This window comes from Muntiacus reevesi, chromosome 3 (assembly GCF_963930625.1).
Source record: "Muntiacus reevesi chromosome 3, mMunRee1.1, whole genome shotgun sequence".
Taxonomy (NCBI): Eukaryota; Metazoa; Chordata; class Mammalia; order Artiodactyla; family Cervidae; genus Muntiacus; species Muntiacus reevesi.
In genome coordinates, this window is record NC_089251.1 from 11,836,085 (window position 1) to 11,858,974 (window position 22,890).

Genomic DNA, 22,890 nt, shown 5'->3' on the forward strand with positions numbered 1-22,890 from the left:
TGCTCAAAATTAGGAAGAAGAAATGGCAAGGAATGCTACCCAGCCATCACTTTCTAAAGGGAAAATCAGTGCTTTCGTCCAGAGCCCCTCCCCGCCAGGTCTGGCCTGTTGGAAGGATGCTGCGTGACTGGGCTGTGGCTCTCAACAAACCTCCTTCTATTGCAGTGCTGTACACTGCTGCACCAAATGCCCTCTTTTAAAAACAGTAGCTATTCACACATTCCTTCTTTCCTATAAGGAACATTAAAATATTTATGTAAGGATGCCCTCCCTTTCTTTTTCTTTTTTTGCCTATTGGAGAACCCCTAAAAAATTATATTTTTTTCTCAGTATAAAATTAAAATGATTGAGTCAAATGGACCCGTTTCACAGCCTTTTTTTCTTTTTTTGGCCAAACCATGCAGCTTGCGGGATCTTAGTTCCCCAACCAGGGATTGAACCCGGCCCAGGCCGCAGCTGTGAAAGGGCCAAATCCAAACCAGTGGACTACCAGGAATTCCCTCACAGCCCTTTTTAAATATTTGATCTTTTAAAGATAAACCAAGCTTGTTGATTCAGAGTCTGTGTGATTGAAAGGAGCAGATTCATAGCTGAGTCAGCGAAGATTTGAGTTTCTGGCGAAACATTTTCTAGTGTATTGAAAGGAGTGAGGCAGCACCTTTGGGGCTGGGAAACCCAGGTAGACTCTTGTAGGACAGACATTTTCACACCATATCACACAACTGTCAGCTCCCTGTCTCCGCTGCAGCCTCAAATCACAGAAATTCCAACCCTGGATGCTATTTTGCTACCAGTATTCATACTGTAGTTTGCATTTTCTGTAGCGTGAAGTAGACTGGAAAAGAAGGACATTGTACAAATCCAAACATGGAGACCAGGAAGCTGAGTCAGAGACAGGAGGCCCCAGCCTCACACCCCCGAGAGCCTTCAAACCTCTCACTCTGTGATGTGGTGTTGGGGCCTCTGAAGCAGACAGATAAGCCAGGTTCAGTCCTGCCAGTTTTTCTCACTTATAAAGTAGGGGAAATAGAGATTTTTACTGGACTGTTGCAAGGACTAGAAGAAATAATGGGTTTAAACAGCAACACATAGTAGTCATTTGGCAAATGGGAGATTCCATCCTGTCTTTCTTCTTCTGTCCCACATCTGGCGTGGCTGGTCTGCCCACACACCCCTGTGTGTACCCGGGGAGCATGGCTGGGCTAGGAGCCACTCCCTTTTGGTCCTCCACACAGCCACCAGAGTAGTCCTCCAGGCACCCTGCTCCCCGCTACCCCTGGGCCAGGAATGTTCTCCTGGAATCTCTGCCTCATGAAGTCACATAGCCTCAGCTCCCTCACCCCAGCTCCCACCCAACATCACGCCAATCCCCTTTCTTCTTCTGTGTTCCCATCTTGGGACTCCTCCTAGGGACTCGGTCCCTGCCTTCTCCACCGACAAATGGAGATTAGATCCCAGGCATGATCTCTGATTCCAGCCTGGGGAAGGTGATAGAAATTGTATTCTTTTCTGACTCCTTTGTTGACCAAGGGACGGGAACTAACAATCTCCCAGCTCTGAACAGAGCCATGGGAGAAATCTGCCAACCTTCAGCCGCCTCTTACCTGCAGCTCCATCTAGTGTCTTCCTCCTGTGTGACTCTTCAGGAAGGAACAGATTTATCCTGCCTATTACCTTCTTGATTTTTTTTTTTTAAGGACATTTTGAGCATTTGCAAAAAAAAAAAAAAAAAAAAAAAAAATTGTGGAGAAAATTCAACAAATCAACAAGGAAAAAAGGAAATTTTATAACCTGTATTTTCACTCACAGTATCCTGACCATTTCTCAAAACACTAAATGTTTCTTGCACATGTTGTTGTTTTAAATGGCTATATACAGTTTTATCTGATAGACATACATAAAATTCATTAATCCCATTGCTAGATGCTTTAGTCAGTTCCAATGTTTTCTAGGCAAACATCCTTACAGGTAAACCTTGCAGGAATTCTTAATTATTTCATCTGGATAAATTTCTGAAAGTAGACTTAGTGGGCCAGAGGCTCTTTCCTCTTTTAGGGTTTTGATAGGAATTGCAGTTTATGTTCCCACCAGAAGAGTATGAGAGTTTTACTATACTCTTTGCTGATGGCATCTCAGTTAATTCTTAAAAGACAATTTATTTAATCACAGGTATCAAGCATTGTGTTTTTGGATCCATGCAGCATGTAAGATCTCTGCTGGTACCTGCAAGAGAGGGTGTGAACTGGCCCTATTTCTTTCCTGACTGGGACTTCTTCCTCTCTGCTCTCTAGGAACCTGGGAGGAAGCAGTTTTCCTACCCCAGGTGAAAGAAATAGTGGAGAAGTTAACAGATTAGTGGGGCGAGCCCCAGGACTTTGTAAGAAATCTTGGGCACCTTTGGGTCTTCTAACTAAAGAGCATACATATTGATGCACAAGCACATGTGTATACTGGACACATTGGCTTCCAAATGTTCTGTTCAACAACGATTTGTTGTGATAGGGGTTCCTGAGGACAAGGTCACATCTGATGAGTTTTTGAGCACCTCCTTGACTCAGAATACCTTCTCTTGTGCTGTTGTCATGGGTCCATATGGTATAAATCACATCGCCCTGGGCTCCTCCGCTTCTAGCTGTGTGGCCTTGGGTAACTTGCCCTCTCTGAGCCCTGTTTCCTCACCTATAAAAGAGCGATAATCCCATTTACCTTGTGGTTCTTGTGGAAACTAAGTGTGATAGTGAAGGTCAAGGGTCTGGAGAAGTGACTGCAAGTAGTAGGCACTCAGTACAGGGAAGCTCTTCCTTTTAGATGGTGCTTTTTCCATTTTGCAGGGAATAAGTCTCATGTTCAATTTGCACAGGACTTAGACATTTTTCAAAGCTTCCTCACATCTCATCTCATTTAACCCATTCTCTTAGCAGCTTTGAAGTTTGCCAAGCAGATGGTGATCTCCCCATTGTAAAAATAAAGAAATAGGTACAGAGAGGCTGAGTGAATTGCAAAGATCAGGTAGCTAGTTAATGGTAAAAACAAAACCTAGGACATTTTTACTTGAAATTTTAACTTAAAAATTTAAGCTAAGACACTTTGCCCAAAACTACCACAGACATTTTTTAAAATAGTTGTCATTTTATAGTTTTCATTACTCTCAGTATTTTCTTACCAGCTTGCCTTACTACTTCATGTCTTTATTTTTCTCCCCAACCAGTCACATACAGTGCAGTACTCTTCCAGAACTAAAAGTGAATTGTTTTGTTTGGCTTTATTTAACCTCTTATGTATGTCCTCTCGGTAACCCTGCTGGATCCATAATGCCCCTTGTGCCCTCTGTTACTTTCTGGCACAGAAGGAGTCCCTCCCTCTCTTTGTTCCACTTGACCTGAGCACCTTTGGGCAGGCCCTTTCCAAGAGAGCTGTTTCTAATTGGCTGGCGGCAGCTTCTCTCATCGCTGAGCCTCAGCCCAGCTGAGACTCAGGGGCCACTTGGTGCAAGCCCTACCTCACAAAACCAAGAGGTCACCATCTCCGTGTGTTATTACCAAGCAGCACAGAGGCTCTGCTGGGTGTGTGGAGTTGAATATATAGAGAGGAGCGGTGGGGGAGCAATCCCTATTGTTTATTTATTTTTATTAAAGTATAGTTGATTTGGGGCTTCCATTGTAACTTTGTCAGTAAAGAATCTGCCTGCAATGCAGGAGACCTGGGTTTGATTCCTGGGTTGGGAAGATTTCCTGGAGAAGGAATGGCAACCTGCTCCAGTATTCTTGCCTGGAGAATCCCATGGACAGAGGAGCCTGGCAGGCTTTAGTCCATGTGGTCACAAGAGTCGAACACGACTTAGTGACTAAACCACCATAGTTTATTTACTCCCTATAGTTTGTTGAGTGCCTCGTTAGTAGGTACTCAGTTATTATTATTATTGAGTACCATACATAGGACACTCCTGAGGAAAAACGTTCTAGACATTTATGTTGCTTAATCATCTTTATTCATCATAGCTACCATAGCTCCATTTTACAGGTGAGGAGACTGAGGCTCAAAGATGTTCCGTGTTTCTTCTTTAATGCATTATTACTTAGTAAGGGATCACTTTCCTCCACATGCCACCATTCTCTCTATTTAACTCAATAAGAACAATCAATTATCGAGTCTTTTATGTGCAGAATTTAATGAGTACTAAGGGTATGTGTCTTGTTGACCAAAGTGTGTATTTGTTTTTGCAATGAAAATAGTTCAGTTCAGTCGCTCAGTCATCTCTTTGCAACTCCATGGACTGCAGCACACCAGGCTTCCCTGTCTATCACCAACTCCCAGAGCTTGCTCAAACTCATGTCTATCGAGTCAGTGATACCATCCAACCATCTCATCCTCTGTCTGTATTTATTATTTTATTCTAGCTGTGAGTTATTTTTACTTAGTTAAAAAAATGATTTAAATGTTTTTTACTTGTACATCTATTCTCTGCCTTGCTCAAATGAAGATTTAAGCAACTTTCTTGACTTGAATAAAGCCACATGATCCACACTGCACAAGGCCGCACCATCCACATCCCGAAGGACCCACCGGTATAGTCAGCTGCCAGCGTCAGGGAAAGGAGAGTCACTGCTTTTTGCACATTGGGGTTTTTCTTTACCTTAAAATTTGACTTTATTTATCACAAGCACAAATTAAATGTGAACTTCTAAATTTAAAAAAAAAGATGACACTGGCTCCCTAAATTTTCTCCAGGTCATGGAATCCTAACTCAGACTTAAGTGTCTTTCTTCATTCTCTGCCGAAAAGACTAGGACTAAGAAGGAGAGAGCAGGAACACATGGTTTTCACAAACAGTAACGTCATCAGTGTACAAATGCGGAGAAAATGTCCACACTCACAAATCATCAAAGTCATGCAAATTAAAACAACAACAAGGTCTAGCTTTTCACCTCTTAAATTAGCAATACATTTTTAAAATGGTATGGCTAACATGCAGGGTGAAACTGATAATACATCCATTGCTGGTAGTTGGTGTAAATTGGAAAGCAATCTGGTAGAATGAATAAAAAGCCTTAAAAATGTTTATATCTTTTGATTGAGCAATTGCATTCCTGGGGATTTCTGTTAAAGAATTAATCCAAAAGACAGATTAGCAGTGTTTATCCCTGTGCTGTTTAGAAAGTTTAAAAAAAAAATTAGGAGCAATCTAAATGCCTAGTAGTAGTAAAAATGGTTTATTAAATTATTGAGTATCTGCTCAATGAAATATTATGCATCCATTAAAATGATCATTCGTTTATAATAGAAGAAACAATGTAAAATTATGCACGAGTTATGATTGCAAGTAATTTTCAAATGCCTGCATGTGGACAGAGTGAATATATAAAAATTAAAATAACTGTGTGAGGTAGCAGGAGGAAAGATCTTCCCCACTATTGTGAATTATTATGTTGTCTTTATAACGTAATGTGCATGATTTTGGTTTCCCTAAGTGAAAGGGCCAAGTTAGCCTTCCATTTCCTCCATCTCTAGCAGGAGGGTCCGAGAGGGGATTCTCTGGCAGGCATCTTAGCAGTAGGATGGGAAAGAACCCCTGTGCTCATGGCAGGGCCATAACCCAGACACCAACCCCCAGATGGGACTTCTCCCTGCAGGACATCACTGAGAATGGCTGTGCCCCCACCACAGAAGAGCAGCTGCCAAAGACCGCACCGTCCCCACTGGTAGAGGCCAAGGACCCCAAGTTCCGAGAAGACCGGCGGCCAATCACAGTCCACTTTGGACAGGTATGTACCTGGCCCCTTGACTGGCTTGGGCTTTCTGTTATGTTTTAGTGGACGATATAACATATGTAACAGTTTTTCATTTCAGCTCTCTCTGACAAAACAAAAAACTCCATGCAGTTCTGCACATTGTCAAAGGTTCACTTGGTAGAAGCATGTTTCCAAAAAGGTGAATTTTCAGAAATTTTGAGAAGACAGTGTGGCTCTGGTCATAAACCAGCTCAACTGTTAAGTGAAGTCATTAAATGCAGCTGCTGCCTCCCCATTCCAAGGCACTCGGTTTAAGGTGCCTCTGTTAGCTAAGCATCTCATTAGAACGCTTCAGCATCCCAGGCCCTTCTTTGCACCTTCAAATAAAAGACAACAAGTGAAGTCTTAAAAAATCAATTAGGAGTTCTTTTTTAATATACTTCCTGAAAATCAATATTGGGGGTCGTGCGTCTCAGAGTAAACACCCGCACTATAATTCTCATGATCCTAGTCTGTAACCAACTTTTTTCAACCTGAGCATTTAAAACATTGTTCAGTTGTTTGATTTTTTTTTTTTTCCTCTTAAGTAAAACAGAAACTGAAAATTTTCTTATCCATGTCCTATCAGTGGTTATATTTTTGGTTGAAAAACATTGTATACCCTCCTCTACTTCTCTTGAATTGACTCTCTTGATGAGCCAAAGTCATAATTTCTTGATTTGTAAGAAATGGCTCTGTTAGCAAGCTATGACTATAATAAGAATTTGCAGGGTTATTCATTCTTAAGTCACTTGATTCTTAACCATTAATTAGATGAAGCATGATTAAAATAATCTTCATGATTTTATCTTTAATATGATGCTATGTTATCACCTAAAAGACCTGGAAGCATGCATTTAAAATGGTCCTGCTTTTAACAGGCATTTATCAAGTGCCTGCTATGTACCAGACTTTGAGCTATTTAGAAATGAAGGGAACTAATGAAACTGTTGCGGTGGGTTATTATGGTGAGGGATGAGTAAGAATCTTCTTCTGTAATCAATATTTTTAGATAATACATTCATACATCTTAAACTTGGAGATATCCATCCCCCTTTTCTGATTTTACACTTTAAAGGGATGTTATAAAATTGAAATGTAGTATAGGAAAGAGGCATCAACAGGGCAGTGCTCACTTGATTAATGATTATCTTCAAATTGCATCGGTGTTTGCACCCCAAGGAGCTGCCTCTTCCCGGGGTTCAAGCCTTGTTGGAGGAATCTGCACCCTAGTTCCCTGACTGTGTTTGCTGAAACCGCAGCCCCCGGTCGGTCGGTTGTCGCCAGCATGGCATTCCAGAGCCAGCTTCCTGCTTTCCTTTGTCCTCATTCCTGCACACACTAACCTTCCCATGAAAAGAGCCCCTCTCTGGAGTTTGGAGCCCATTACAGAGAAAGAGGGGGCGGGGGAGAGGGATTTCATGGTGTTAAACATTCCATTTTCGAAACACAAAAAAGGAAGCCCTATTTGAAATGGAGAAAGACCTTCTTTCCATTTCAGCGAGAAGTAGAGATGCTTTAATGTCATTCCCAGCTAAATGCAGAATAAGAGTGTGTGCACGCACGGGTGGGGGATAAACAATTAAAAAAGCCACCCCAAACTCTGTTGAAATAAGAGCTGTCTGTGCCTTCACAGGTCTGTAAACTGGAGAGGATGAAAGTGGCTTTTTTTTCCCGTTTGTCACTTCCCTCACGTGGCTGCCAGCATTATGCAAGTGTACAGGAAGGCAGGGTTTTTTTTTTTAATGCATGCATGCGGATTAAGGTCAAGCCCCAAGTATCAGCCATGCAGCGGGCTCTCCCTTCCAGCTGCAGCCACAGAGCCTACCCACAGCCGCGAGATGCCTTAATTGAGACGTGCTGTCAAAGTGACAAACACATTTGCATACAGTCTACACTCTATTTATTTTCTCTGGAAAGGTCTACAGTCTGCTGTTGGTTGAACATTCTTAATCAGTTTGCTGTAAGTGAACTGCCAGCCAGCTCACTTGTGCCGCAGCTTCTTCATTAGGTGACAGATTAGCGGCAGGGGGGATGGGCCAGGGAAACCCAAGACCCCTTTCTTTTAACTCTTTCCAGCTTTGCCCTGGTGCTAACTTGGCCTTCAGTCCTTCCCTGGGTGCCTGCTTTGATGAACCATTGACCAGAACAGGCAGTGTTTCTAGAGCACCTTCTATAGGCAGGCATGTGTTTCAGGGGCTATGCATTCTCAAAGAAGCCTTTTGAGTTCCATTTCAGAGTTTTTTGCCACACTCTCCTCTGTATTCTATCTGTACTATTTTTTCTTTTTACTTCATATTTTTCTTTAAACAGACTCCAACCTGACATTTATACTAATCTGACATTTTACTCTCTTTTTAAGCAGTGGTGTTGATAAGCCCATAGATTATCAATACTGGCCCAGTATTTTCATAAGGTCTATCTAAAACTACTCATATAGCCCCAATAGTACGTATTCTCCTTTTGGAAAACTTGTGTTATTTCTGCCATACCCCTCTGAGGAGGAGATCATTAACTGTATTTCGAGCCGGAGTCAGAGCTCAGAGACCTTCCCAGGACCATATTGCCAGCACAGGACAGTTCACCTCCAGAGCCCACTTCAGTTCCCTCACCAAGCAGAGACATCAGCTTCTGTTTGAAAGGTCCAGGAAAGCTACTGTGTTCTGGAAAAATAATTTAAGCTAGCCAGACAGTGCATGCTAACCTCAGAAAGACCCTTGCCTTGAGTCTATGTTCCTGTGGATTTCATTCTTTAAGAACAATTAGCTTTCCACTGGAGGCAGAGACTAGTGAGGTCTTGATTATATTCATCCCTCCACCTTGCAAAGTTAGTGCCCATGGAGCCAGCCAGGGGACTCCATGGAGACCTGTGGCTGGTTGCAGCAGGGTGGGGGGATGTTGTGGGGGGGGAGGGGGTGGCCTTTGCAGAGCCCTCGGGGAGAAAAGGTGCTCTCTTGCCTCCGATTCACTGGAGCTTCCTCTTTCAATGCTATGACCATTTCTCCCTTTGATTCTGCATCTGTTCATCCATGTGTAAAATAAATAAATAGATAAGTCCTTGTGGGGCATAATAAGGGTGACAGACCAGCAAATGGACAGCCCAACCCAGAGTGATGAGAACAGTGAGAGAGGTGAGCTCAGGGTTCTCTGAGGGTCCCCACAGGGGCATCCTCTTCACCTGCAGGTCCATTGTTTGTAGACCTAAGCTGGGCCCTGTAACTAAAAGACAACAAACTGAACTCTCTAGCCTTTAATTTCTTTTCTCAAGCAGACATAATGTAAGACCACTCACAGTTCATCATGAGCCATGTCGATGGTTCCAAACAAGGGCAAGTAAATGGATTTTTAGTTAGCCTCTGCATCCTTATCTAATTTCTTTAAAGAGTTCAAAAGTCTCTGACTTGAGAATACCTTTTCCTACCTTGGAAAATGTTTAGGTCTAAGGAGACTGTAAATAACATTTTTTCTCTCTAGTTCAGAATCAAATGAGAAAGAAGGCCCAGGAGACAGTCAAATGAGATAAGGATGCCAGTTTTTTGTTTTTTGTTTTTTTACCAATAGGCTAAAAGGAAAATATGGATTTAGACCTGAAGCCAAATGGGCTTGCTCAAACCTCAGCTCTGAATTGAAAAGACTGAGCTATGCCCCACTGGAAATGTGGGCAATTTCAGGCAGTGCCCAGGGTGCCTGTGCATCGGCAGCTATGTGTGTGTGGTAGGGTGGGGAGGGAGGGTGGCACCAGGAGCACAGACCATGCTTGGTCCCTTCTCCCGACTCAAAGGGAGGCACTTTCCTCTCCTGGCCGCTGAGAGCCAGAGGGCCCAGAGAGAACCTGAGGAGTCCCCGTGCTTTTGTCTCCTGTGTGGAGAAGTGGGCCTTCTCTCCTCTCTGTGGCTGGGGAAGGAGTGAGGAAGCCCCACCCTCCCCAGCAGGGTCTGGGCCTCAGCCAGACATCTTGCCTCAACCCTTCCCCCTCTGAGGGATCAGCAGAGGGAGCACCCCCGGAAACTGCTGTGCTCCCTGTGTTTAATTAGGTAGACAGGCTTCTTGGTGCTTTCACTTCTGTACTCATCTAATTTTTTTTTTTTTAACTTGGAAGACATTTACATCTATTTTTACTTTCCCACATCACCACTCGTGGGTTTGGGTGGTTTGTATCTCTATCAGGAAAATATGGCACTATCGAGTGACTACTGTATCCAATGGAGAACTCAATCTTTGGTCACTTAATTCAGGGCTCCTGGATTTGGTCCCATCAGCCCCTCTTTGAAAAGACCTATGTACTAATTTAGTTGAATCTTTTGTTTTCTTTGGCTGCACTGGATCTTAGTTGTAGCACATGGAATCTTCCTTGCAGCATGTGAGAGCTAGTTCCCTGACAAGGCATCAAACCTTGGTCCCCTGCATTGGGAACGCAAAGTCTTAGCCACTGGACCACCAGGGAAGTTCCTTAATTGAATCTTTGACATCAAGTGGTAAGGAAGATGGTCTCATGAATATCGTAGAGTTGGGGAAAGAGTCCCAGAAGACGTTTGCTTGATTTAGGAGCTAATTCTTACTCCACCACCAGCAGCAGCCCTCTTCTCTCAACTGAGTGCAACTCTCCCTCCCTGGCTTTGGGGACTGGACTGACAGTGGCACCCAGGGACACTGGATTCTAGTCCTGGACACGTGCTTCTGTGTGCCATGGTCCTCGGCCAGGGACTGGGCCTTCTCAGGAGGTGGCAGGACAGGGCAGACCCTCTCTAGGACCTGCTTCATTGTGTTACCCCTAGTTGATCCTACAAACAAAATAATTGCCTGCTTTCCAATCTGATAGAATCCAAAAAAGTGTGCACTGAAACGTGTCTGTTCTCCCAGTTGAGCAAAGCTTTCTAAACCTCTTTAACATAAAGTTTGAAAAGCCAGTTAAACCAAAGCTCAAACTAAGCACTACCATGGCTTCTGGAGGCCTGGGATGGAGTGGTTCGGATACACCCTTACAATCTGCTCCTGGAATGCGGTTGCCTGTTTTGTCTGTGCATGCGGAGGGTTCTGACTTTACAAGCGTGAGCCAGGTTGTTTACTGCCAATCTTACCCTGAGCTGGAGTAGCTGCCCTGCCAGCGAATACCTTCCTGGCACCCTCAACTCTGAGGAACCCCTCCACCCCATTGGGCTTAGAAGTCATACACAGTTCCCTTCAACTCCCCCACTGCCTCCCACACACTTCCAACTGAGGTTCCCGTCCTCCAGACACCTCACCCCCCAGGCTGCCGTCTGAGGGGTACACTCCCACCTACACGTGCCCCTCCTCCTCCACCTCCCACTGGAGTGAGGTCCATCCAGGAACCCGGGTCTGCTCCCCACCACCCCCCGAGCCTCTCCCTTCTGCCCCCTGACACTGCCCAGTCCCTCTCCTGTCCACACCTCTGTCACAGCAGTGGGTCAGGCTGTGTTGCTCACTTGGACTGAGCCACAGCCTCCTAACTGACCTCCAGACTCAGCCGGGCTGCGTCCCCACACAGCCTCACTTGACCCACACACCAGTGGCCGCGCCACCTCCCTGCCCCTCTCCTTCCCCATCACTCTTGACATAGACCAGAAGGCCCGTGATCATGTCTGCCCTCAGAGCTGGTCCCTTTTGTAAATCCTCCTGACTGCTTTGGTTGCTCCTGTCTTTGTGCTACCCCAGAACTCGGCACATGCAGTGCATCCCACACAGCTTTGTAATCATGTCTCTAATGCCTGCCTGTCTCCTCTGATGAGAATGTGAGCCTGGAACGTCCACCGCAGGGCTTGGCACTGCCCTGGCCTTCAGTAAATGTCTTAGGGTTTTATTATTTATGTGGATTTTTAAATTGACCAATATTTGATTGATTATTGTTTAAGTACTTTCTGTGTTATTTGGTTTTATTTTAGTTGCTATGCTTATAATTCCATTCATTTGAAAAAAGGGAAATGAATATTCCATTAGTGGTCAAAAGCAAATTCCATATCATTTTCCATAAATAAGGGTTTTGTTTCCAAGTAGAAACAGATTTGTATTAAAGGAATTTAGATCCTGTCTCATTCCATTTTGTGTTTTTATGAGCTTCTAAGGACTAGTTCTAAATGCCCCAGGAAAAGAGAGGAGATGAGGGGGGCTCTGGGACACCCCCAGGCTCCCAAAATGGGGGGACCTGGAGAGGAGGAGAGCTGGGGAGAGAGCAGACAAGGGAAGGGAAGGTCCAGTGCCCCTTGAATTCTTCCCAGAAAGCAAAGATTTCATCTGTAAAAGAGACTCAGCTGTATAACCAAATGCAAAATGTGAACTTGGATTTGTTTTTTTAAGCATCAAAGATATTCTTTGAAAAGTTGGGAGATCTGAAGATGGACTGGGATGTTAGGTGATATGATAGAGCTATTGTTGATGTCATGGTTTTTAGGGGCTTATCTTTATGCCTCACTTTGGTATTTAGGGGACATCTAAAACTTGCTTTCAGAATGGTATGGTCAAAGAATTACACACACATGTATATGTAACAGCCATTCACAGAGAGAGAGAGAGAAAATAAATATAGCACCCCTCCATGCCCCCAGGAGTTTAGCTGCTGAAAGGCAAAGGCTGATCAGCTGATGAAAGCAGTGTGGTTGAAGGTAAAGCATAGATTTTAGCATCAGGCAGCTCTGGGCTTAAATTTTCAGTTCTGGCACTAACAAGCTGGTAACCTGCCCTCAGTAACTTAACCTCAGTGAGATCAGTTTTCTCAGCTTTAAGGTGGGGATAATAATGTTCACATCACAGGTCCTTATAGGGATTAAGCGAGGCACTGTCTGCCTGGTTCTGGGCTGCACACGGGTCCTCAGTAAACATCAGTGTCTTCCTCCAGTGGAGCAGAAGCAGAGCCAGATGTCAGTCACCCACGGACAGGGCCTCCCAGTCAGCCTGTCTTCCCAGCAGCCGTCATCCGGCATCTCTCAGAACATACACCCCTTAGTGGCAGCCACCCCGGCTCATGCACACAGGTAACTGGCCCACATGCCTACACTCTTGTGGAAAGTCAGCACTAAACTGAGGAGGGCTGGCATCGTGGGGCAGGGGAGAGGCGCTGGGGGCACAGCCAGGAGATGGTGCCTAAGTCTGACTCAGACACATGAGCAGAAGGGGCCAGAGTGGAGGCTGGGGCACCAGGTGTGAGTGAGAAGCGAGTGTCGTGGTCTGCTGTCCCGAGTGCCTTCTTGGCCTGACTTACCTGCCGTGCCTGCACAGACCATGAGGCAGACCCCTCTGCAGGCTGCCCCTTCAATCCCTGTTGTTTCCAAATCATATTTCCCCCTTTTCCGTCGCTAAGCACCAAAGGTACACTGGGTGCTTTCTTGGGATTCGAATGCAAGGTAGAAGCTGGACATGTGTAGGGGTTAGTCCTGTGGGTAGCAGGAGCCAGTCCAGTCCCCGAGACCGGGGAATCTATATCAGTTAGGTTACTTTGGTTTGCAAGGGACATAAACCCCAAAGAGAAATTGTTTCCTCATACCAGGTTCAAGTATGGCTTGATCCAGATATTAAATCTCATCAATCAGACCCGTATTTGGCTGCACTTGGCTTGGCCTCCTCTGCTGGTGCCGTTCTCAGGGGACTTTCCCTTCCTGGTGGCCAGGTGGCTGCAGCAACTCCCGGCCATAACCTGCCAGGAGCGAGACAGTGGGAGAGAGTCACTTCCTAGTGACTGCCGCAGGAAGGGTGGGGTCACATGCCTGTCTCAGAACCGGTCATTGTGGCCAAGGGTTCCCTGGGTGCCAGGGGTAGGGCTATTCCTGAAACACACACTCAGAAGTGAAGGAATGGTGGTTCCTGAAAAGGAAATCAGGGGCCTGTTATCAAAAGGGCAAACAGATTAAACTGGTAAGTGTGCACAGAGGCCAAACAGGAGCCATCGTCCCAGGCCCTTGTCCTCTTGTCTGATGGCAGAGAAAAGTTCATACACAGAGCAGTGGGCAGTCTTGAAATCAAGAGCATACATGGTGGAGAGTCAGGGTCAGAGGTCAGCCAGGCACCAGATAGAGAGGGGACAAGTGAGTGCATGGCAGGGAGGTAGGAACCAGGGCTTGCAGGTTACAGAGATGGACGCAGTCGCCTGTGACAGCTTCCAGGGAGTGGGGTGTGCCAGGGCAGCGGCTACTCAGGGCCCAGCAGCAGAGAAAGAGCCAAGGTCACTTGTTCAGCAGATGATCATGGATGCCTATTCTGTTCCACACCTGTGAAAACGGTAATAATCACATGGCCATATCCTGCCTTCAGGGGGCCCACAATGTCACAGTGAGTAGTTTCATGTCATCCTATGGACAGAATCCATCTGGTGTGTGAGCGTGTCAGGGGCCATCTCAGAATTCCTTTTCGTTTCTTTTAAACACCAGCCAGTTTGGTTTGGGGGGAGGGTGTGATTCCCCGCCAACATGTTTAGGAGGCACCCATCACCTCATCACTGCTGACTTGCTGGAGATTCCTGCAGAGTAGACACAATGTTTAAAGAATGCCCTTGCTCTCCACCAGCTTCAAGGACTGGGCATTGTCCTAGTTTATGTGGAGCAGCCTTCTTCAGGCCATGTCTCAGATACTTGGTGAAGGTTCTGAACCTGAGAGACCAAACACAGCTGCCACTGTAGCCTGTTGTAGGATGGGGTAGCAACTGACTTCAGTTAAGCCCTGGAATTCCCTACACCTTGCCCACGCACTTCCCATGGCTTTCCCTGGCCGGTTGCAGTAGAGAACTCTTGCCTTCTAAACCATTCCTTTGGCTCAAGGTAGAGCCTCCAGAAAGGTCCTACTGAAACACACCAAGGAATGGAAATCAGGCAACCTGGCGGGAAACTGGTGGTTGGATGAAGTTCGAGTCCAGCAAGGCAGGCGATCTGAACTGGGCTTCCCACCAACGGAGCTGTCTGTTGTCCTTCTTCCCTTGGACAGAGCGCTTCCCCAGCTCTGGCCTGTCCCCTCTGACTCTCCAGTCTACGGGGACCCCAGCTACCCCTGTGGTTCCCAGCATCTGCTTTGCTCTGGCAGCTCCAGTGTCTGCTTTTCATCCCCTCCCGTCTCACGAGCTCCATTCACTGCACTGTCTTAGGCTGTCCTTGGCCTTCCCCAGACCTGCCCCACCTTGGTTCCACGTGGGCATCAGCCCACTGTGCCCATGCATCCCTCATATCCCGGGGGTTGCCCATTCACTCTCATCTGCTGATCTGGGAGGCACAAGGGGCATCAGAAACATCAGCAAGTAGTGAGATAGGCAAGCCTTTGAGCCCTCTGGAATGGGGGTCCCTCTCCAGGAGTCCCTCCCCGGGCACGGATGTGCTGGATGATCAGGAGGACTTACCCAGTTCCCCGGACCCCTCCCCAAACACTGCCCACAGCCGGGCCTGCTGGGCTGGAGGCACCTGCATCCATGACATCAGGCCAGTTCCTTCTCACCCACGAGAGTCTGCTAAGTGTCCCCACCCGGGGCAGGGTTCCTTCCTCTCCTGAAGTGCCCAACACAATTCCATATTCACCCCTTCACCAGCTCTTTGTGGGTGTCTGCTCCAGTCCAGGCCCCGATCTGGTGCTGGGGGACCCAGAGACAAATCGGCTCCTGCTGTCTCCAGTGCAGCAATGTCCTTCCTCTTCTGTCCAGCTAACAAAATGCCATCAACCTCTCAGGGTCCATTCAAGCACTTTTTGCCCCACAAAGCTCCCCGACTCCTCCCAGCAGAGCCAGCCCCTCCCAGCTCTGGGTCAGCACTTTCCCTGTGCCAGCCACACTGTCCCCAGATACAGGTAGTGGCCACCTCCTCCCCGTGACTGTAGCACCCTCCCAGGGCCTGTGCAGATGAGTTGCCCAGGGAGTCTAGGGAGCGACTGAGTGGTGAACAGCGGCTACACGGAAGGCCCTGGGTCGTGGGGAGGGGGGAGGCAGCTCTGTGCACTCCCCATGCCCTTGAACCACCAGTCAGTTGAGCAGAGCAGGAGAGACCAAAGAGGGGAGGGCTAGCTGTTGTTCTGCAGGCCTGTGTTCACTTGAGGACCCCTGCGTGTGGTGCCGTGCGAATGCAACAGGCCTCCTGCGTCCCCCCAGTCTGTCTGTGTTGAGCCGTGTGACAGCGGGGCCTCTTTGCCAGAGGACTGACCGGAGCCCAAAAGCAGCATTTCTTTTAAGGTCTGTGCTGGAGCAGCTCCCTGCCAGGGAGAGACTCAGCCCAGCAGGACAGGAGCAGGAAATCTGATTCAGCGAGACCAGAGGAGGCATTTTCTCAGATTGGAATTCTCTGTGCCAAACGTGGAGAGTTTATCCCAGCAGGGAAGGGGAAATAAAACATAGTATATTGAAAATAAATTCTATCCCACAAGCACAATCCTCCAGGAGAGTCAGCTCAGTGTCGCTGGCGGTCCCCGCCCCACGGCCACGGGAACGCTGTGCCAGGAGCTGCCTGTCGCCTTGTCCGCCTCAGTCCCTGAGCCCTTTTTGGGATGAAGTGAATGATTAGCCTGGCCTTGCTGTGGGGGTGGGAGGTGGCAGGATGAGGAGGGGGAGGGGTCAGATGGGTCAGATTGGTTTTCATGCTCGTGCAGACCTACTCATGGAAGCCAGGCCCCTCAACAGGTATCACCTCCCTGAGTCTTCTCAACATCCTATGGCATCCTACAGTTATTATCCCCAGAAAGCTGATGCTTAGAGAAGTCAAGCAACTCGCCCAAGACTACGCTGTACGTGGCAGAGCAAGCTTTCCAAACCAGGTCTCCCTGATGCTGGAGCCCAGGCCCTCCCCTCACTGTACCTCTTTCATCGAGCCTTCCGCCTCAGTTCTGTCTGGTTCCTGGGGTATCTGGCTGCCAGTGGTTTGGACATGCTCAGAATCCAGCAGTGCGGCTTAGTGTGGCTAAGGAGGTCAAGGTCACTGTTCTGTTTCTCCCCAGAATAAACCTAACAGAGCCCCGAATTTCTTCACACAGGGGTAAGGACACCAGCGGTGCTGCCCTTCTGAGTGCCTGCTGGGTGCCAGGCAGTATGATCAGTGGGTGTTTGCGTTTTCTCACATCATCTTCCCCAGACTGATGCAGGAAGGACCATGACTGCCCCACTTCTCACTGGGGTCCGGGGCCTTACCCTAATCCCCTGGTTGGTAGGATGGATTCAGATTCAGGACCCCGCCTTCTTCCACCACACCGCTCAGCTCGCTGGACCTGGGACAGCTTGGTGGTGACAGCAGCAAAGGCAGCTTGCCAGCCTCCTGCCCCCTCGACCTGAGATGGCACTGACTGTGTCCCTAGTTCAGGTCATTGTTTTTGCCAGCTTAGTTTTATTGTCGGTCTGCTTAATTCCATGTCTTCTAGAATATCAAATCATTTTGTTTATACTGTAAAGAATTTTAAAATGTAATAAAAGTACTAGAAGAGGATATGTAAAAGGGACTTCTCCCAAAGGATCACTGATTATATCTCACTTAACATGCAAAGTGTTGGGGGATTAACATTGCCTTGAAGCAGTGTAAACTGTATTTTTGAGACCTTACTGCCCATCAGTCATATGGTTCCATGATTACAACCACCTGGTTGCCCTCCTTGGGATGTCCTGGTCCCTCACCCCTTCTAGGTGGGTCCCTGTTTTCACTTTCTGCAGAGGTTGATAGCGAACATTTCCAGAGGGGTAGTAGGTTGAACCTTGGCAAGATGGTGCCTCAGGAGGCCAGGTAGGTAGAGCGGTCAGCAGAAGGCAGGAGATGGTGGTACTGCAGGACAGAGGGGCACCTACACCCCTGAGCTGTCTAGCAAACACCTTTCCATTGCCCAAGCCATGATGACCAGCTAAGAATTCTTCCCCTACTCCCCTCCTATCTTTGTGGTTAAAAAACCTGATGCCAGGCAGAACTCTGAGTTACTTTTTTATGCCTTCAGCGCTGTCTTTTACTTATCCAATGTATTATGAGGCATGTTGGATTCCAAGCCCTGTCCAAGTCCCCAGGGTCACAAAGGCATGAGATGTGTGTACTGCCTTCTTGGCACTCTTTGTCTGGGAGACATGGTGAACAAGCCATATGCAAAGAGAAATGCTAGTGGATATAGATGTTCTGACTGGAGAGAAGTCCTGAGAATGTCTGGGGGAGACCAGGGGTGCCTTCTCAGTGACTTTTCTGCTGAATCTTGAAAGATAAGTTGTACATCAGATGGACCTAGAAGGTAAGGAGAATGACATAGCAAAGGGGAGGAGAGTTCCAACTCTTCAGAGAAGCAGGGGGCTAGTGTGGGGAAGGGAGAGGCCAGGAGGCAGCTGGGGAGGGCCAGAAGCCAAACTGTAGAGGTAGTTGGGGACCAAGCCTTGGGGCAGCTTGAATGGTATCTCTTGGGTGTCAGCAGCCAGTGCGGGCTTATACTCGAGGGAATGGCCCCTGGAGGTTTCACTCTGAGCCACTGCAGGAAGGGGAGGAATCAGGTGAGACAACTAATGGCACAGCCAGCATTCTGACAAGAGCTCATGGATGTGAAGATGAGGGAACGATGAGAAAGAGGTCCAGGAGACCAGACGGACAGATACCACAGTCCACTGGATGCCCTCCCTGGGAGCTGTTGGTCTTCACCTTGGAATAGCACAAGGCTGGCTGCTGGCTGCATTTCTCTCCTCCAGCCAGCGTGCTCTAAGGGGACATTTGAGGTGCAGCCTGCAATGAAAGGTGCATCTATTAGGATGAACGGGATCACTGGAAAGGCTCTGTGGAGGGACAGAGTGGCCAGCTGGGCAGAGACAAGGTACCTCCACCCTCACTGTCCTGCTTTTGCTGTGGGACTGTCTTCCATCCACCTTCCTTTCCCCCCTCACTCTGGGGCCTATAACAAGGGTACCCATGGCTTACTCTTATCCCATGCCCCATCCCATAGTGAGGAAGGTTAGAGCTCCTTCTTGCTGGGTTGCCAGCTCTTCAGCATCCCAGGGCATTTCTGCCAAGGATGATGTACAATATTATGCTAAACCAGCTTTATGGGCAGCCTCTTAAAATGCAAGCCTCTGCCCATGATGGATGGAGAACATCCAGTTGTTTAGCCAACCACTTACAGTTTGTTGCAAACCCGTAAGAACCACACAGGGGTGTCTTATTAGGCTTGTTACACCAAGGACCCCATAAATAAATAGCAGAGTGTGTCTTGGTGCATCAGGGCTGGAGTATGGAAATAGAGGCACCGCATAAATAATACATACTTACAAAATAAATACATCAGTACGTTAGCGTGAACAGCCATAACCAAATCACCCTGCGTAACAACCACGAGAAGCTCCAGGGCCTGCCATGTGATTGGCTGCCATCCATCAGTGTGCACCAGCGTTCAAAATGACCACCGAAGGGAGGAGGTCCTCCTGCATGCTGACCTCGAGGTCTTGAAGTCGAGGCAGGTGGCGAGATTGCAGGTGGGCACCCTGATGCGCAGCTCTGCCGCCAAGGTGTGCAGCCTACCACGGCCGTGTGTTCCTGCAGCTGGCTTAGGGTCTGCCGCCAGCAGAAGGCTGCTGAGCACCGAGGTGCGGCACGTGAGGGGCTGTACCTCCAGGAAGACAGTCGGCCTGGTAGGGGGATCGGGTTTTCTCATTATGCACATTCACTCAGACTTGGGACTTGGTGGGTTGACTTTTCAAGTGACTCTCACCAGAGCCCTGAAACTTTCAGGTTGGGCTTCGTTTTCAGAAGGTCAGTTTCCCATCTTCTGCTGCCCCCGTCTCAAGTTGTGAACCCCTCTGGGCATCCGGCTCCAGCATCCGGAGCTCCAAAGAGGCAGCTGACAGAATGGCCATGGGAGTGGGTGCCCCTCCCCTTGGTTGTAATGGCACAAGGCTGGATTTCAGTATTTTAAATGAAAAATATATGCAGTTAGCTGTGCGCTGACAATGTCCTTGAGGATTTGACAGTGAGATTTTCCAGCAGTTGGTCTTCGTTAGGATCCTGGCGGTGTTTAATAAGGCAGTCGAACTGCTGGCACCTTGGGCTCCTGTTTGTTCTCCGAGGGCTCTGGGGCTGCTGCGGTAAGCACATCGACCAGAGCTGATCATTACAAGGGCGTACGCCACCATGAATAAAAATGTCACACGTTTTCCCATCTCACAGCGGTACAAAATGTCAGTCCTGTCAAACACACGTTGCAGGGAGCTGTGTGCAGTCCGTACAAATTGGAGAGCTGCATATCCCCCCAGCCTTCTGATATTCTTCATTTGAAGCTGAAGAAAAACAGTTGTTAACCTATTAGCTAGGATTTTAAACTCTGCTGAGGCGGTGGAGGGCTAGACTTTGACACAGATAGAAATGTATTCCAGGGTCCAGGAATTTTAAAACCAGGATCTCCATCCATTTGTTCCAAGGGAAGAGAGAAAAAAAAAAAAAAAAAAAAAAAACTCTTGTCTGGCAAACCTGACTGTCTTTAACAGACATGGGGAAAATTTGGGGGTATTTCACATCTAAGCTTCCCACCTGTGCATTCTCCTCAGAAAGTCTTGCTCTTTGGGGTGGCCTTAGGCTCAACCCGTTAGGCCGGGATGCCTGTAGGCTGGGAGTTTTCGTTGATCAGAAGCTGGCCATTCCTGATCAGAAACATCGCCAACTCAGTGGCCAGCACCACTCGGCGACAGGATGACAGCTAGTTGGTCCGCATTGCTCAAGTGCCGAGCGACGGTCTTGCTGACAATTTGAGGCTGGTCCTACAGTCTTGGACAAGCATCTACTTTGCACTGACCATACACAGGCCTTGCACCTGGAGCCCAGGATCCTGACGTGACCAAGATAACCTTGGCACCTGTGAGGAGCCCCTTGTCTTTAGCGGAGGGACAGAAGAAAGAAGCCCGGCTGTAGCCAGTCAGAAAGAGAGGGACAGCGTCTGGGAAGGGGGCAGACTTGAGGGAAGAGCTGAGCCCACCAGGTCGGCAGGTGTGGGGAGGGCACACAGAGCGAGCACGTGCCTTGGGAAGGGCTGTGGCACAGAAGTGCAGGGCAGGTCTTTGTGGGGCTGGACAGGGGGGCTGCCTTTGGTATGATGGGACATGGAGCTGGTGGGCCAGGGACTGGGTCTTGAATGGGCTGTCAAGGACTGCCTACAGGATGTGACCAGTCCCCCCAGCTGTGGGTGGGCTGGGACAGGGGCTGCCGGTGGCAAGGTAAGCCATGTGGAAGCTGTCATAATCACCGGACTCCCTTTCTGGAGAATCACAGGATTCTGTGCATTCCTGTCTGTACAACTGCAGAATCAGGAGAAAGTGTTTATTTTAATTTCCTAGCAGTGTACTGCTTGGGGTGGACATCATTCCTGAGATGATAAATTAGCCTTGGTTTTGCTGAGTGGGCCCCGGCCCTTAACGTACTGAGTAAACCCTCCCCAAGGCAGGATGCAGGCCTGGGGACGTGTAGGTGGCTGCAAAGATGAACATGTCTGTGTGGTCAGAACAGACCTAGCAAGGCAAAAAGCTCAAAGGATATGGGGGGGCGGGGAGAGGGAAGAACTACCCCAGGACGGGGAGCACCCTCATTCTCAAGGGGTAAATTTCAGCATCTTCCTTCTGCCATTTGTGTATCAGGGCTGATGGAAGGAGTTTGGGCTTCTCTGGGGTCAGACATAACCTGAGTCTGGAGCCCGGCTCTGCCACCTGTTAGCGGTGGGGCCTGGGCAAATCACTGAGCAGTGCAGCCTCAGTTTCTTCATCTGCCAAATGGGGAGTTTTACCTTCTCTGTAGGATTGTTGAGATCACTAGAGACCTTCCAGGTAGAACTTCTAGAACAGAACCTGGAACACAGCAAGTGCCTCAAAACAGTCTCCCCACTGCTATCAGAGGGGACTCTCCTTCCCAACATCTGGAAGCCCCTCCTCGCTTCTCCCCCACCTGGGAATGTCTCCCAGGCACCCTTGATGGCATCCCAGATGGCTGCCCCGCTGTGGGTAGCAGTGGAGCCCCCGCCCCTTGCTCCTGTCTGGGCAGAGAATGGCACGCGTCAGCAAGTCTCCTGGCCCCTGCCCAGCCACGGCCGCATCTGCTGCCCGACCTCGGGCCGCCAGGGGATGCCACCGATTGAGGCCGAGCAGCTGCACCTGGCTAAAAACAAAAGGCCCCCCCTCCCACTGCCCCACTGCTGGCCCTCCCCCTCCCCCGCCTCTGTCCCCCAAGCGGCCGGGGTCACCAGCCCCCTCGCTGCCTTCCCTCCCAGCTGCCTCGCCGCTTTTGTTCAGCATGTGAAGTTCCCCGTCAGCCGAGCTCCTTGCACGGGAAGTAATCAGGGATCTTGACAAGGCTTCAAACCACAAATGCCACTACAAATTAACCAGCACCACTACAAAATACTACTCCTGTCAACATCGGGGAAGAATGCTTCGCTCTCAGGACCAGGCGAAGCCGTCTCTCAGCTCAGCTCTCACTCATGGGCCCGGCGGAGAGAATGGCCTTGCAAGGTGACTTGTTGAGGCGGCTGAGTCCCCGGCGGCCCCTCTCCAGGGACACCGGCTTCCAGACCCGACGGCAGGCGCTTCGACTTTTCTTCAAGGGCCACATTCAGTCCCCACTCCCCCATCGAGGCTGCCTGAGGAAGGTCAGCCACAGGCACATGGGATCTGTCTCCAGAGTCTGACAACCAGGGCTCAAAGGCCAGCCCCACCAACTTCCTAGTGCAGTGTGCCGATTCGGGCAGGAGGGATCACAGCCGCACCTCTGTCTGGAGCTTTAGAACTGACCGGGATATACTGGGCAACACCTGGCCCATCAAGGGTGCTCCAGGGTGAGGCCCTTCCCCACTTCCCCTTCCCATGAAGAAGCACCTTCCCTCACTGTGTGTGCAACAGGCTGGAGACTTCTCGCTCAGCTCTGATGGGGAAGTCCATCCCATGCAGCATCTTTCAGTGAGCACCCTCCCAGATTAGAACCTGGAACTATGGGTTACTTCTGCAGATGCCTCAGGGCCCGAGGACCCCGGGACCCTCCCAAGGGGCCCAGGACCTGGCCAGCACTGCCAGTACAGAGCACGTGCTGTAGGACGCCAGCGCAGCTTTCCCCAGCACCCTCGCTGACACTCTGAAGCGGAGGCAAGCATTTGATCCTCCCCAACAAGCAGGATCAGCTCTATCAAGTGTGGACGAGAGGATTCAAGATAATGACAGGAGTTGGGGGACAGG

At 48.8% G+C, this 22,890-nt stretch overlaps 1 protein-coding gene across 8 annotated transcripts in view; it reads left to right on the forward strand.

Moving 5' to 3' along the window:
• Positions 1–22,890, forward strand: part of DENND1A (DENN domain containing 1A) — a 522,551-nt gene that overhangs the window by 464,752 nt on the left and 34,909 nt on the right. For 7 of the 8 annotated variants that reach the window (XM_065928479.1, XM_065928480.1, XM_065928483.1 and 4 more), the window contains one exon: positions 5,631–5,762. In XM_065928479.1, coding sequence (XP_065784551.1) covers positions 5,631–5,762 — 132 coding nt within the window. Of the gene's footprint in view, positions 1–5,630; positions 5,763–5,847; positions 6,180–22,890 lie in introns of those variants that run through there. The other variant, XM_065928486.1, reaches the window with a different exon arrangement.